At 43.1% G+C, this 13576-nt stretch overlaps 1 protein-coding gene and 2 long non-coding RNA genes across 3 annotated transcripts in view; 2 read left to right on the forward strand and 1 right to left on the reverse strand.

Moving 5' to 3' along the window:
• Window positions 1-1564: 1564 nt before the first annotated feature.
• On the forward strand, window positions 1565-9312 carry LOC142871496 (uncharacterized). Its single transcript, XR_012919758.1, has 2 exons — window positions 1565-1791; window positions 9089-9312. It is a non-coding gene; the product is annotated as an uncharacterized LOC142871496 (long non-coding RNA).
• Window positions 9313-9896: 584 nt separating this feature from the next.
• On the forward strand, window positions 9897-11585 carry LOC142871497 (uncharacterized). Its single transcript, XR_012919759.1, has 3 exons — window positions 9897-10731; window positions 10982-11054; window positions 11503-11585. It is a non-coding gene; the product is annotated as an uncharacterized LOC142871497 (long non-coding RNA).
• Window positions 11586-12235: 650 nt separating this feature from the next.
• Window positions 12236-13576, reverse strand: part of LOC105864771 (non-secretory ribonuclease-like) — a 132012-nt gene continuing 130671 nt past the window's right edge. The window contains exons 2-3 of the mRNA XM_012752878.2: window positions 13125-13181; window positions 12236-12900 (exon numbers count right to left, since the gene is read on the reverse strand). Of these exons, the coding sequence (XP_012608332.2) occupies window positions 12419-12895 (477 nt within the window). The 5' untranslated portion in view covers window positions 12896-12900; window positions 13125-13181 and the 3' untranslated portion in view covers window positions 12236-12418. The remainder of the gene's footprint in view (window positions 12901-13124; window positions 13182-13576) is intronic.

The raw sequence follows: 13576 nt of genomic DNA on the forward strand, positions 1-13576 counted from the left end.
GCGGCCTCCGCACTGGCCGGCAGGGGGCGCTGCGGCGCTGGGACCGCTGCGGGAAGAGGACTAGCGCTTTCCTCCTGTACTAAAACCTGGAACTTCCAAATACCTTTTCTGTAATAATGAGGAAAAGCGCAGGGAAATGAACTCAGGGGATTTCAACATCCCAAAGCATATCAGCTTTCAAAGCACACGGTTCTTACAATTGCTCAGCTAACGGGCTCCCCAGCTCTATGTCATGCTACCTGCAGCCTTAGGATATTCACACTCTGTCCAAGGTGAGGAGCGGGATAGACCTACACAGTGAGTGCCAGTTTAGAGCCCTGAGCTGTCTGCCACCGCGTGGTGGGAGTGGAGAAGGAAGAGAGCAGGAGAAGAGTGAGGGATAGCTAAGTGACTATGATTCTCAGCAGGGGAGGGATAGAGGTCTCTCTAACCCTCGGTCTTTCAGGTCATTGAATACTACATTATTATGTAGTTTTAAGTTTTACTTGATTTCTTCATTGTTTGACCTTTCTCCTAGCAGGGAGTCTGAGTTTAATTATTCTGTATCTATTTATATCTCTATATCTATCTCCGTATCTATATCTAGACACATATGGAATGTAGATATGGAAAGTGCATATGCACCAATGGAATGCATATACATTCACATGGCAAAAATGTCAATTCAATCATTATTCTTTCACTGTAAGAATATTCAGTGAAAAGGATATCTCCATTTACTCTTTACTTATTGGAGCTAGTTTTGAATTCCAGGAAGAATAATTATTCAGGTTTTTGGTAGCCTTTCTATTATATGTATACATACAAACATATAGGCTTATTCTCAGTTGCACAGATTTCTGTATGTAATTCCTCCTTCCTTCCTGCACCCTCGGACAGTAACATTCTATAAACAGTGTTTGCTCTGGACTGATTTATGCCCCTCCAAAATCCATTGAAGTTCTAACTCCCAATGTCACTGTATCTGGAAGGAGGGCCTGCAAAGAGGTAATTCAAGTTAAAATAAGTCATAAAGGTTGGACCCTGATTCAACAGGATTAGCATCCTTATAAGAAGAGACACCAGAGAGCTTATTCCTTCTACCCGACATGTAAAGACACAGTGGGAGGGCAGCTGTCAGCAAGCTGGGAAGGGAGCCCTCACCAGAAACTGAACTCTGCCAAAACCTTGGATTGCCCAGCGTCCAAAACTGTGAGCATGATATTGTGATTTATGATAAGAAATAACATATATATTTGGTCTTCATCTCTGTTTCCTGACACATAGCTCCTAAAACTCTTAAAATTTCTGAAGTGTATATGTAATGAAATGACTGGTGGTTGCGACACCTGGAGAGCCTCGCGGTGTGTGTGGCTGGTTGCTAGGAGGACAAACAGTGATTATGGGACCTTAATAGGTTTGCTGCCTGATGTGCAGCAAGTCAATACACTTGGATTGTAGCAGAGAAAGAGGTTTAAATGTAGGGCTACTGAATGAGGAGATGAGTGGAAACCTCAAATCTGCCTCCCTGAGGAGTTTGGAGTAGGCTGAAACATGGGGGTTGTAGATTGTTTGAAGAGTGCAGGGTGAAGTGATGGGAAGGTGAGATGGAGAAACTGCATCCTCATGCATATTCATTTCCTCTGTGGGAGTCTTCAAACTGGTTGGCAGCAGCTGTTATGCTGGAATTCTGAAAAACATGGTAAGCAATTCTTAAACAAAAGTCTTGTGATTCCAATGTTGGAAATCCTGTCTGTAGGAACAACGGGGATACAAACGGTCAGTATCCAGAGCTACCATATGTAACTTTTGGTGAGTAAACAGCCACAAGGAAGTGGGCCAAAGTGCAACCTGATTAATGCTTAATTGTACCTATATTTTTGTCCAGAACCTGACATGCAATTCTTGTCAACTCTGGGGGGATGGTTTCAATTAGAGGGTTGGAACTTTTATTCCCACCCCTAACCTCTGGGGAGGGGAGAGAGATGAAGGTTGAATTGATCAGCAGTGGCCAGTGATTTAATCAATCATGCCTACATAAAACCCCCAAAGGAGAAGGTTTGGAGAGCTTCTGGGTTTGGTGACAAGAACACATCCACATGCTGTGACAGTGGCACAACCTAACTCCACAAAGACAGAGGATCCTGCACTCACGACCCTTACAAACCTTGTCCTGTGTAATCTCTTCATCTGTATGTTTAGTATATCCTTTATGATAAGTGTGTGAACGTAAGTAGTGTTTCTCTGTCTGAGTGCTGTGAGCCATTCTAGGAAATGATAGAACCTGAGGAGAGAGTGATGAGAACCTCTGATTTGTAGCCAGTAGGTTAAGAGCACTGATATCAATCTGCTACTTGTGATTGGCCACTGAAGTGAGGAACAGTCTTGTGGGACTGAGCCCTTAACCTGTGGGGTCTGCACTAACTCCAGTTATTGTCACAATTGAATTGCAGGACACCCAGTTGGTGTTGGAGAATAGGTCCATGTGGGAAAACCTGTCCAAGTTTGGTAACCAGAAGTGTAAGTGTGAGTATAGAGGAGAATAGCTGTTTTTTCTTGCACTGGGAGAAAGACATTTCTGTGTTTAAGCAGCCCAGTGTGTAGTATTTGGTTGCAGCAGCCTATGGCATTTTGTTATAGCAGCCCAAGCAGACTGTTACAGTGGCCTATGCCATACTTCTCTTCCACTAACAATATATTTTGGTAATATTTAATGCCAGTAGCATGCTCATTTTATTGAATAGCTGCATAAAATTCCATTGTAAATATATACAACCATGTTTTAATCAGTTATGGGGGATATTTTGTTTATTTCCAAATTTATTACTTTAAATAATTCTGAACTGTATATCCCAAATGAAAGAGCAACACCAACCCCTGTGTATGTATCACTAGTGCATTGCTGTTGACGAGTCACCCCTGTGTACTGTCCGTGTTTTTAGGGCCTGATGTACTGAAGCTCCTGCACATGTACAGGATTTGATAGCTGTGGTTTGACAACAGCAAATCCTTCCAGCTGCACATGTGTGTCACTTAACCAACAGATCCTGGGAACGAACACATTGTCACCACAAATAATCACATGTAGTGGAAGAACATCTCTGTCATTTTCCATGTAATGAGAATCTGGTAACATCTCTACACTCAGAATTTTGGGGTTAGACTCTGATCTTTCCAGATTAGAGATACTAGAAAGGGTGGACTTAATGCCTATTTTTATATGTAGAATAAAAATGTGGGCACTGGGAAGTATAACTTTTTTCATTTTCATATGGTGACTATTGTAGAGCAAATTGAAAGCTAAAGCAACTTCTGAGAGGAGATTACTTTATTTATATAAACTTGTTTAACCCTCACAATAGTCTATAAGGCAGACATTGTCATCCCCATTCAGAGATGAGTACTCAAGGCACAGAGAGTGAGTTAATACCAAGTAGCCATTAATCCACGGGTGTCCCCCCCCAAAGCCTGGGTGTTCTTCCTTTCTGGGCTGTCTCTCAGAGGGAACAAAGATGCGGAGTAGGTTGAAGGTAATTCCTATCCATTCCTGGTGTATGTAACTCCCCATCTCCTAGATGGTCATAATCTTCCAGGCTGACGTAGCTGTAGAACCTAGATTTTGTTTTCTAGTTTTATATGTTCTTCCCTTAGTAAAACATACTCGTAAAACATGCGAGAGGGAGGGGGCCTCCATTCTGTGGTTTCTACCCTTTACACTGCCATGAAACCTATGCTTCAAAACACACCAAATGTAACCAAGTCCAAGCTTGTACCATATGCTGCTAGACAGCTGATAAGTTGAGAGACAAGGTGTTGGGGTGAGGAAAGCAACTTTATTCGGAGAGCCAGCAAACAGAGAAGATGGACGACTAGTGTCTCAAAGAACCATCTTAAGTTAGTACAAACTTTAGGTTCCTTTTTCATGTTAAAGGAAGGGGGAAGAGGAAGGCATTAAGGTCAAGAGATGACTGCCGACCACAAAAAAACTGGGGGTCAGCGAGGAGCCAAAGAGGTTGCAAAACTTCTTTGTTCTGGAAAAGTTGAAACTTCTTTGTGCTAGGTCAGTTGACTTCCTATAAATCTTTAACATAACTTGTTACTTGCTTGCATACTTTCCTTATCTCCCCAGGAGTTAGTCTTGGGAAAGGCACAGTTATCATTTTTCTTCTAAAGGTAGACTTAATTCCTCTTATAATTAGCAGGCCCACATACAGAGCTAAGCAGAAGTTTTAACCTAGGGGATATTGCTGCTGGTGGTCAGAAGCAAAAATGGAGTTAGTCATGCTAAGCCTCCATCGCTGTTATACAAGAAACTAAATTTATGAAATAGCAAAATTCCTTTTGCCATTTTTATTGAAGATAGAGGATGTATTGACAAGCAATGACTCATATGTCTGAGTTCAGTGGTGTTATCACAGCCTGATGGTGAGCTGTATCATTAGCTTCTCCTATTCATGCTTTACTAGGGTAAATGTGTGTTTCTGTTCAGGTTTTTGGAGTCTTGTGTAGCATAGTAGTCTTACTTCAGTAAAGGGATTGTCAAATTGTAGTCCAAAGACACTGGTGAATCCCAAGGTCCATTGGGGTGCCTGTGAGATCTCACCTTTCCAAGTATAATGTGTATGTCTGTGAAGGCAGATGTTCTTTACAGAGTTCAGCAATACAACATAGTGCAATGGATCGAATGCCAAAGCTGATCTGAGAATCCAGCTGTCTGTTGAATTATTCATGGAAGGTTTTCAAAATTTTTAAAATGTCATTTATCTCACTAGTTTTTTAAAAAACAGGGTTATTTTTCATAAAAACATGAAGTTTACATTAACATATAATAGGTGTATCATTGTTATTAAATGAACTAACAAATAACATATTTTTAAAATTTATAGCTTTAATTTCTGATATTTCTAATATGATAAATATAAACAGATATGATACACACACACACACACAAACTATTCTCAATAATCTTTACAGGGTAAAGAGATCCTGAGAGCAAACATTTGAGTCTTGCTTCTATAGAATATTGGATGAGGTTTGGGTGTGTAAATGAGGTGGGGATTGTCTCATATTGAATCCTGAGTTCATAACAGTCCTGCAGCTGCTATTCTGCATTGACATTTTGTTATGCTCATTTTAGAGGTCACAAAAAAATATATTGACATTTTGTGAGGTCATAAATCCAAGCATGCTTGCCTTGTATGAGGCAGTTTCGTAGGTAGTGGCAGGAAGATGTTGTTTGGAAATCATCTATCAAATCAAAACATCTGCATTTGGCCACTCAATGACTTTCTCATGGGTTATTTACTGAGAAGTCAATAAAATTGAAATTGAATTTAGTAAGGACTTTCTGTTGTATCTAATAAGATACTTGAGAAGAACCTAAACTCACCGGTGATTACTAATATTTAATGCCTGTGTTTAACTTAGTCATAAAGTGAATCTTTCCCATGCCTTTGCAGTTAGAAGACTGCACAATTTGAAGATTATGGAAGTATATTCTGTTGTTGCCCTGCACTCACTAAGAATGCATAGAAACTTCCTTTATGAAGCCTTTTATTCTGGTAGTCTAGGCTTCAAAATTTTGTCTACTTGGTGAATAAACTCTGTCACACTTGGTATTGTCAGGAGGTCCAGAGTGGCTGCCAATAGTAACTCAGTACCCAGCTCAACTGGGATTCAAGAAAATGAGGGTAGGCGGGCGGATTGCTTGAGGTCAGGAGTTCGAAACCAGCCTGAGTAAGAGGGAGACCCCGTCTCTACTATAAATAGAAAGACATTAATTGGCCAACTAATATATATATAGAAAAAAATTAGCCGGGCATGGTGGCGCATGCCTGTAGTTCCAGCCACTCGGGAGGCTGAGGCAGAAGGATTGTTTGAGCCCAGGAGTTTGAGGTTGCTGTGAGCTAGGCTGGTGCCATGGCACTCTAGCCCAGGCAACAGAGTAAGACTCTGTCACCAAAAAAAAAAAAAAAAAAAAAAAAAAAAAAAAAGGAATAGATGGTCACAAAATTTTTCTAAGATAAATATGTTAAACCCTAAGTTAGAAACAGACATAGCTGAGCATACAAATTAAAGATAAAAATGTATAGGAACACTGAGTCTGTGTAGTAATCGAATCTATTTCTCTAAATACAGAGACATGGGGTCAGGAGTAAAGCAGGAATAGCCTCGAAGTATAACATACTTCGTTATCTGCTGGGCAGGCATTTTAATCAGCTTCTCAGCCAGGGGCCCAAACCAAGCTTTTGCTGTGCAATAAGCTCAAGGTGATAGTGTTAGGGACCGACCTTCCACAGCCCCACCGGACAGAAAAGCAGAGACATCGAGGATGCAGTCACACAAGAGGAGGTTTATTTTCTGGCTAGCCAGGGTCCAAGCACCAGAGCACCAACGCAGTGGCCACTCTCACAGGCAAGGACCCCGACCGGAACAACGGCATGCCTTTTATCCCCATGGTGCACAAGCTGCGCACAAGCTGACTACGCATGGATCATGCGTTGACCTTTAAAATGATTGGTTGCCCACTATTGCCTTTTGAAATAATTGGCGGGTTGGTTGCCCTCTATTGCCTGATGGGCCAGTCGCCCGTGCTTCAATGACCTCATCCCATAATTCCCCCTACAGCGGTGTAGCAAGCAAGCAATGACCAGAAGCAAAGGTTTGCAGTTAGCTCATTGCCCCACCCAAGTAAATTCCCGACAATTGGAAGAATTCTTCTGCCCTTCCTCTGTCCTACAAATTCCTCTGCCCTTCCTCTGCCCTACAATAGTTGGCAGCCTTGAAGAAATGCTGCTGAGCAAATGTGTGCTGATAATGCCTATCTTTGTTGGGAGCGGCTTCTAGCCCCTGAACTAACACACCCACAGATTGCTTCAAGGTAAAGCCCTGCAAAACTCCGGAAACCTTTCACTAGCCTATTTTCCCAACAGGCCTTGGTTGCTGAGATTAACATTATTTCTTGGTGTGTCTGTGAGGGTGTTTTTGGGTAAGATTAGCATTTGAATTGGTGAACTCAGTAAGAAGATTGCCCTTCCAATGTGGGTGTGCACCATCCAACTTGCTGAGGACCTGAATAGAACAAAATATGCAGAAAGAAGAAAGGAGGAATTCATCCTTTTTTTTCTTGCCTCACTTCTTGAGCTGGGACCTCCTGTCTCATCTTCTCCTGCACTTGTACTGAGATTTACATCACTGGCTGTCTTGGTTGTCAGGCCTTAGGACTCAGACTGAATTACACCACTGGCTTTCCTGGGTCTGCCAACTTCTGAAGGGCAGATCATGGGACTTCTCCAATGCCATAATTGCCTGAGCCAATTTCTTGTAATAAATCTCTGTATGTCTATGTCTATGCTATATTTATATCTCTATATATCTGTTCTGTTTCTCTGGATAATTTTGACTAATACAGTCATATTTTCTAACTCAGTGGGGATATGTGATAAGAATTTAATATATTCAGTTTTCCAGATATCCATTGTGATAATCTGCTTGGCCCTATTTGCTAGAATCCCTCACAACACCCAATTTTATATCCAAAATATCTTTAAAATAATGAGAATTTTGAAGTAGGCAATTGATCTTCTTAAGTAATTGTAAATCAGACTTGAGACATGATTGACAGCTCTGCATTTTAAGAAAGAAATTTATTAACCAAAATAAATTTTAGTTGAGAAACAAGGCTATTTTTCATAGGAAATCTGAAACAGGTATGGAGACGGAATTTCTGTGCTCCTCTCCCTACTAATTGCCTCACTCCCTTGTGTAATTGAAGTGGAAATACAACTCATAAAATCTCAATATCAGGCAAAGTTAATCACAGTGTTTAGCCTAGATGTTTCTTTTCTCCCCTCTCCTACCTGACAGTGGAGCCTTCTCTCTCTAATGGAAAAACCAATCCATGACCATCTTGAAGTACTATTCCTACTGTTGGTTCATTGAGATGCTTGATATCCTTGAAGATTGTGTACCACTTCACTGGTGGGGTCTCATATTCATGAATCACAAGTGTAGTCATGATCCCTACAAGTGTATCTCCCCAAGGTTGATGACTTGCCATCTTAACAACCTCCATTCAACTCCCACCTAGAGGTACCTGTCCTGAAATGTTCCCAGTTATCAAAATGTTAAAGTAAAAACAATAGCATTGTGAATTGACCTTCCCTTCATGCTGGACTTTACAGAATGTGTTAGAACGTTAACTGTATTTTCTCCTGTAAGACTTCTTGAAGGTGTGGTATTATCATGAGAATTTAATAAAATCAGGGAAGAGAAGTAGACTCCAAGGACTGTGTCCTTGGAATATGTTGGTATGACCACTTAACTTTTCTAATGGTAGTCTCTGTGGTGCTAGCCTTTGGTTCAGGGCAATCAGAAAGTCTTGGATGTCTACTGCAGAAAAGGTAGCGAGGCCACCAGGGTGTCTCCATGGCCAAGCACAGGACCCTCTTTGCTCTGCTTTGGATCATCTTTCCCTCTGGGAGCTCTGGGGCCACCAACTGCCTCTGATCTTAGCCCAATTCTCAGCATAGAGACTGTGAAAGAGGAACTGCATGGGAATGATAAGAAAAGGGTGGGGAAGGTATAGATGGGCAGGAGGGAGGCCATGGACACAGGGAGGGGAATAGGATGGGACTGTAACATGAGAGGATAATGATGTGATTTACTGATATTGGAAGACTCCTCTGTTTTCCAATATCCCTCAACTTCCAGTTCTCCCCTGGGGCCTATTGATCCTTCCTTGAACATCTGTTCTGAATCTGCACCTTCTCTTCAATGTCTCTGCTGATACCCTAGTCTATGTGCTATTATTTGGCCTGGACACTGTCAGCTCCTGACTGGTATTCCTACTTCTACTCTTGTTGAGATGGAGCAGGGACTCCTTTTAGGGGCCTGCCAGAACTCTCAAGCATGGAAGCAAAAAAGAAGCTTGAGTCTCTTCAAGGGAAATCCCAGGCACCTACCTAGTATTGCAAAGAAAATGAGCAACCTGGTAAAAGAGAAGATAGTAACAATAGTCTCCTAAGTATGCCAGAGTCATAAGGTATTTTGGTTCCCTATAGAAACTAAAAGATAAAATCTTAAATTATGTTCTCAATTTGTTTTGCAGAAATCCTGACCAAATGAAAAATGCCAATGGCTATCAGGTAGACCACTCTGACTGCTGTTCTTTGTTCTAAATTTCTTCCTGAGGGTCCTGGGGAGAGTCACACCTAGAGGAATCAAATAATCTCTGAATCCACCTCTGATCCTCAAGACCCTGCTTCAAGATATCCTACTTTTTTGGGCCAAACCAATGTATAACCTCTATGTACTGGTTTTATGATTTTGCTTACAACTTCTGCTTTCCTGAAATGCACCCCTGCCTTTAAAAACCCTTCCTTGTAAGCCATCATGGAGTTTAGATCTTAGGTGTTAGCTACCTGTTCTGCTTACTTGGCGCCATACGATAAAATGCTCCATTCTCCCACTGCAAATCTGGCTTTACTACACAAGGTGAGCAGACTCCGGTTCAGTTTGATAATATTTTCCCTCAAATAGTCCTGTTTCACACAGAAGTTAGACTGATCTTTAGGTCACATTATTCTCATATTTAACATGGTCAACTTGTGCCCCACTAAGAACTTACTTTTCTTGCAACTTCACAGGTATGAAGGGTCTGAACCTCATTAATCGTTATCATTAATACTCATTGTTAAAGTGTCTTGTCCTGCCAGACCACTTTTATTATATTAACATGCCAAGCCTGTGTCAGTGTCAGGACCTTTGAACTCTTTCTCTCTCCCTTTCTCTTGGTGGTGGGATGATTTACCCACCCCCAGCCCAACCCCAGTGTCTTTCTCTGGTGACCAGCTGCTTCTGATGATTTTAAGATTTCATTTCCTGAAATGGGCCTTTCCTGGTCCCACCCTGCTGTGTCATTCCCATGACACACGCAGACGCAGACTTGCACATTGTACTGCTCTGAGTAATTTTCTGTGTGCTGTGCTGTGCATTTTCCTCCTGACACCTAACACAATTTTGTATGCTTTAAAGCAGTTTTGTACATTGATTCTTACCCCAGAGGAATGTGGCACCAGGAGAGCAGCAACATGTCCTTGCTCTGTTGCACCGTCACCCTCTTAGAACCATGCCTGGAACACAGTATCTGCTCAATAGATGTCTGCTGGATGACTGAAGGAGTGAATGAATGAATGACAGGAGAGGGGATAGGATTCAAGGTGGAGAGGTCATGGCACAAGTGGGCAATTCCTCTATTCTAGGGTGTTAGAGATGTGGCATTCTGACTGGGAAAAGACACATGACCTGGTGACACAGGCAATGGAGGTTCACTCCATCTTTCTTCACAGGACAGAAATAAAGATGAAGGTTCACTCCATCTCTCTCCAGCTTTGCAGTGCCCCACCCCCTCCTCTGCTACTCTGAGGCTGTTGGAAGAGTGAGTTCAGTGCATGCCACTTCCTGTTTTACCTAAAGTCAGCGGATTCTGTTCAGCACTGAAATTCCCCAAACCTAGTTTCCCAGTGCAAACCCTTGAGTCCACAGGCACCCCCTCCCCTGCCCCCAGGAGAAGCAAAATCTCCAATGGCTCCTCCAGAGGAGAGGCTCAAATGCAGCTGCTGTCTGTGGTCCTAATGACGGCAGGAATTACTGAGATTATGGAGTGGTGGGAGGAATGGAAATTGCTGCTTCTGAGGACCTGGAGGAAGAGCAGAGAAGTGGAGGTCGGGAATCTCAGATTGAAGGACAAAGGTGAGTATTTGATGACATGGCACCTCTGTTGTATTCTGAGTGAGGCACTCCAACAAGACCCACTGTGTCACCAGAACAGTCATTTGAAAGCTGCACATGTCCATAGCTTGTAAGGGACTTTCTCTTTCTGTTTCTCATGGATTCCTGAGAGCAGCCCTCTACAGGGGGCAGGGCAGGGGCTCTCATTATCCATCTCTGCTCTCTTGGATCTACTGATCCCTGATCCTTGAGTCTGTGTCCTTCCTGACAGGTTTTGAATGAATGGATGACACACCGTTGGGGACAACTATGGAGGCAGAGTGGGCAGGAGACGACTGGTGTTGGTGAGAGCTCCCACTTCCATGTCTTCCTCCCTCCCCTTCCCACCAGGTGCCTGGCTGCCCCCTTCCCCAGGACATGGATGGTGTGGGGAAAGGTGCCCACTTCTCCTCCAGGCAGTACTAGAGTATGACCTTATTGTCCTGAGCAATTGACCGCATTGCAGATCTGAGTCAAAGCCTGGATTCACCCGTAGTAGAATTACTAATAAATGAAAAATTGATGCACTCCTTTAAAAGAAATCTCAATGAGACTAAATGTTTTCTTCTTTCTTTTGCTTTCACCATATCACAGCCTTCTTATCATTTTCTCTTTCCTTTATTTTCTATTTTGTATTCTAAAGTTCAATTCTATTGTAACATTTATAATTCACAAATCAGACCGAATCAAACATGTTTATTTTCTATTTGTTCCTGGCCCCCTGTATCTCTTGGGATGGAAATAATGTCAAAGGAAACCAGAGCTAGACCATAGTTAAAGCATCAAAAACGGATTTACTCCGGGACTACTGCAATAGGGTAAATGAGACCTCGGAATCAAACTGGACTCAACTCTGGAATACAGCTAGGACAAGTGGGGATGTACACACAAATTACAGGTTGGTGTGTGTGGGGCGGGGTTTGGTGGAGGAAAAGTTACCAAGGGGAGATTTCAAGGCTGTGGGATCATTGCTAAATTGACTTCACTGGATTTTTTTTTTCCTCTCTTTTTTTCCTGATATATAAAGAGCTTAGACATTGGATTTTTTGTTTATTTGTTTGTTTCAAGGCAGGCCAGGGTGATCAGATTCACATGGGGGCTGGTGGAGGTGAGGAATTTGGTCAATTATGGAGGGTGAGAGATTCACAGTAGGCTGAGTTAGCAGGATTCCCGTTAAAACTGTACTCGATGGGGAAGGACTCTGAAGCTCAAGGTAAGGACCTAATTGTGAAGAGGGTTCAGAGGAACATGACCAAGCTGTGGTAAAGGCTAGGGCCTTTGTCAGTTAGCAGACACCAGATAAGACTCCAGCTTCTTGGCCTAAAACAGGGAGAGGGATAAGTCTGTGTTGCTTCACGATGCAGAGTCTCTTAACTTCACATCTCTCTGTTTCCCACGAATCTCAGGCTAGAGGAAGGGAAAAGTCTCTAGAGCAGATTGTGACTAAGTGATAGTAGGGTGGCAAAAATAGACACATAGAGACTCCTTGATGATTCTGCTAAGAAGTTTATTGCAAGGTCCAAAAGGCCCATGAGCTCAGGAAAGCGTCAAAGAGATTGCGGACTGAGAGCACAGATGCTGACGCTCAGGGTGCGTGGAGGGATGGCATCTTTGCTGGGACCGTGAAGCTTGACAGATGAGCTATGACACGAAGCGCCGACATAGCAGCTTATCTGATTCCATCCAGGTGAACTGGAACCACTGGATAAATGGGAGGGTCCTGTCGAGATCTTTTATCACAAGCAACAATGTAGAACATCCGTGCTGGTGTCTGTGCATATCGGCAGTTTGCAACAGGAGTCGGTGGACTTGTGAGGTTACAATAGGTTAAAGACACCTGGACTGAACTATTATGACAATTTGTATTTTGGCTTGTAAGACAGCGTATATTTGGGTTGCCACAAACATTAACTACATTAGCGAAAGTTGTATGAAGAAAAGTATTCTGGCCTTTGCATCGTCCTGTGTAACTGTTAACTACCCGCATTGCATTATTGCATTGGCGGTGGGTCATATTTATGTGCTGGATTTCAAACCACTGAGCCCGGGTTAAACCAGGAGGTGGGGCGTGGCAGTAGCCCACCATTCCCATGAGCCCCAGCAGCAGAAGCAGACAATGTCGGGAATCGAGCAGCTTTGGAACCATGTTTCCTGTGAGGAAAGAAGAGAAGTAACTGCTGCTGCATTTGTCTCTGTTATGACACATGCTTTAGTGTCTGCAGGTCCCTCTGCTGTCACACTGGGTTCCCATTTCCTTTCTCTTCCAGTCCCCAAAGTGTGCCCTGTCTCCTGGGCACTCACTTCAGCTCACCCCTCCCCCAGCTGCTGCCCCATCACTGCTCCTCCTGTCCCAGCTCTAGGGGTCAGTGACTTACCCAGTCTCTGCGCTGTGGCTCCTGTGATCCAGCTGGTCCTGGGGTTTAGGGACAGCTGGTTCCTCCTTAGTTGGAACTGTAAATATAGAGTAGCCTGGGTGGGTGGGGCCGGCAGAGCCAGGAGGGTCTGAATCTTGGCCATGCAGAAAGCCACAGATTGGCAAGTGTTCTACTGTCGCAATCAACCTTTTTGCTTGACACTTGGCTCACCAACGGATACCCAAGGACCACAGCGCTGCTGCTTCTCTTATAAGGCATCTAATTTCATGTCCTCCTGTGTTTTGCTCGTTGGATCTGGACTTGTGGATGAAAGCTATACACTGCCTGCAGAATGGCCACAGATTTTGTAACTGTGCTTTAGTAGGATACTAAAAGATAAATATACATAAATGCATGCTCTGTACTCAGAATAAATAGAGTCGGGTGGGGCCATTTGCCCAGGAGGAACTCAG

Source organism: Microcebus murinus, chromosome 6 (genome assembly GCF_040939455.1).
Source record: "Microcebus murinus isolate Inina chromosome 6, M.murinus_Inina_mat1.0, whole genome shotgun sequence".
NCBI classification, from domain to species: Eukaryota; Metazoa; Chordata; class Mammalia; order Primates; family Cheirogaleidae; genus Microcebus; species Microcebus murinus.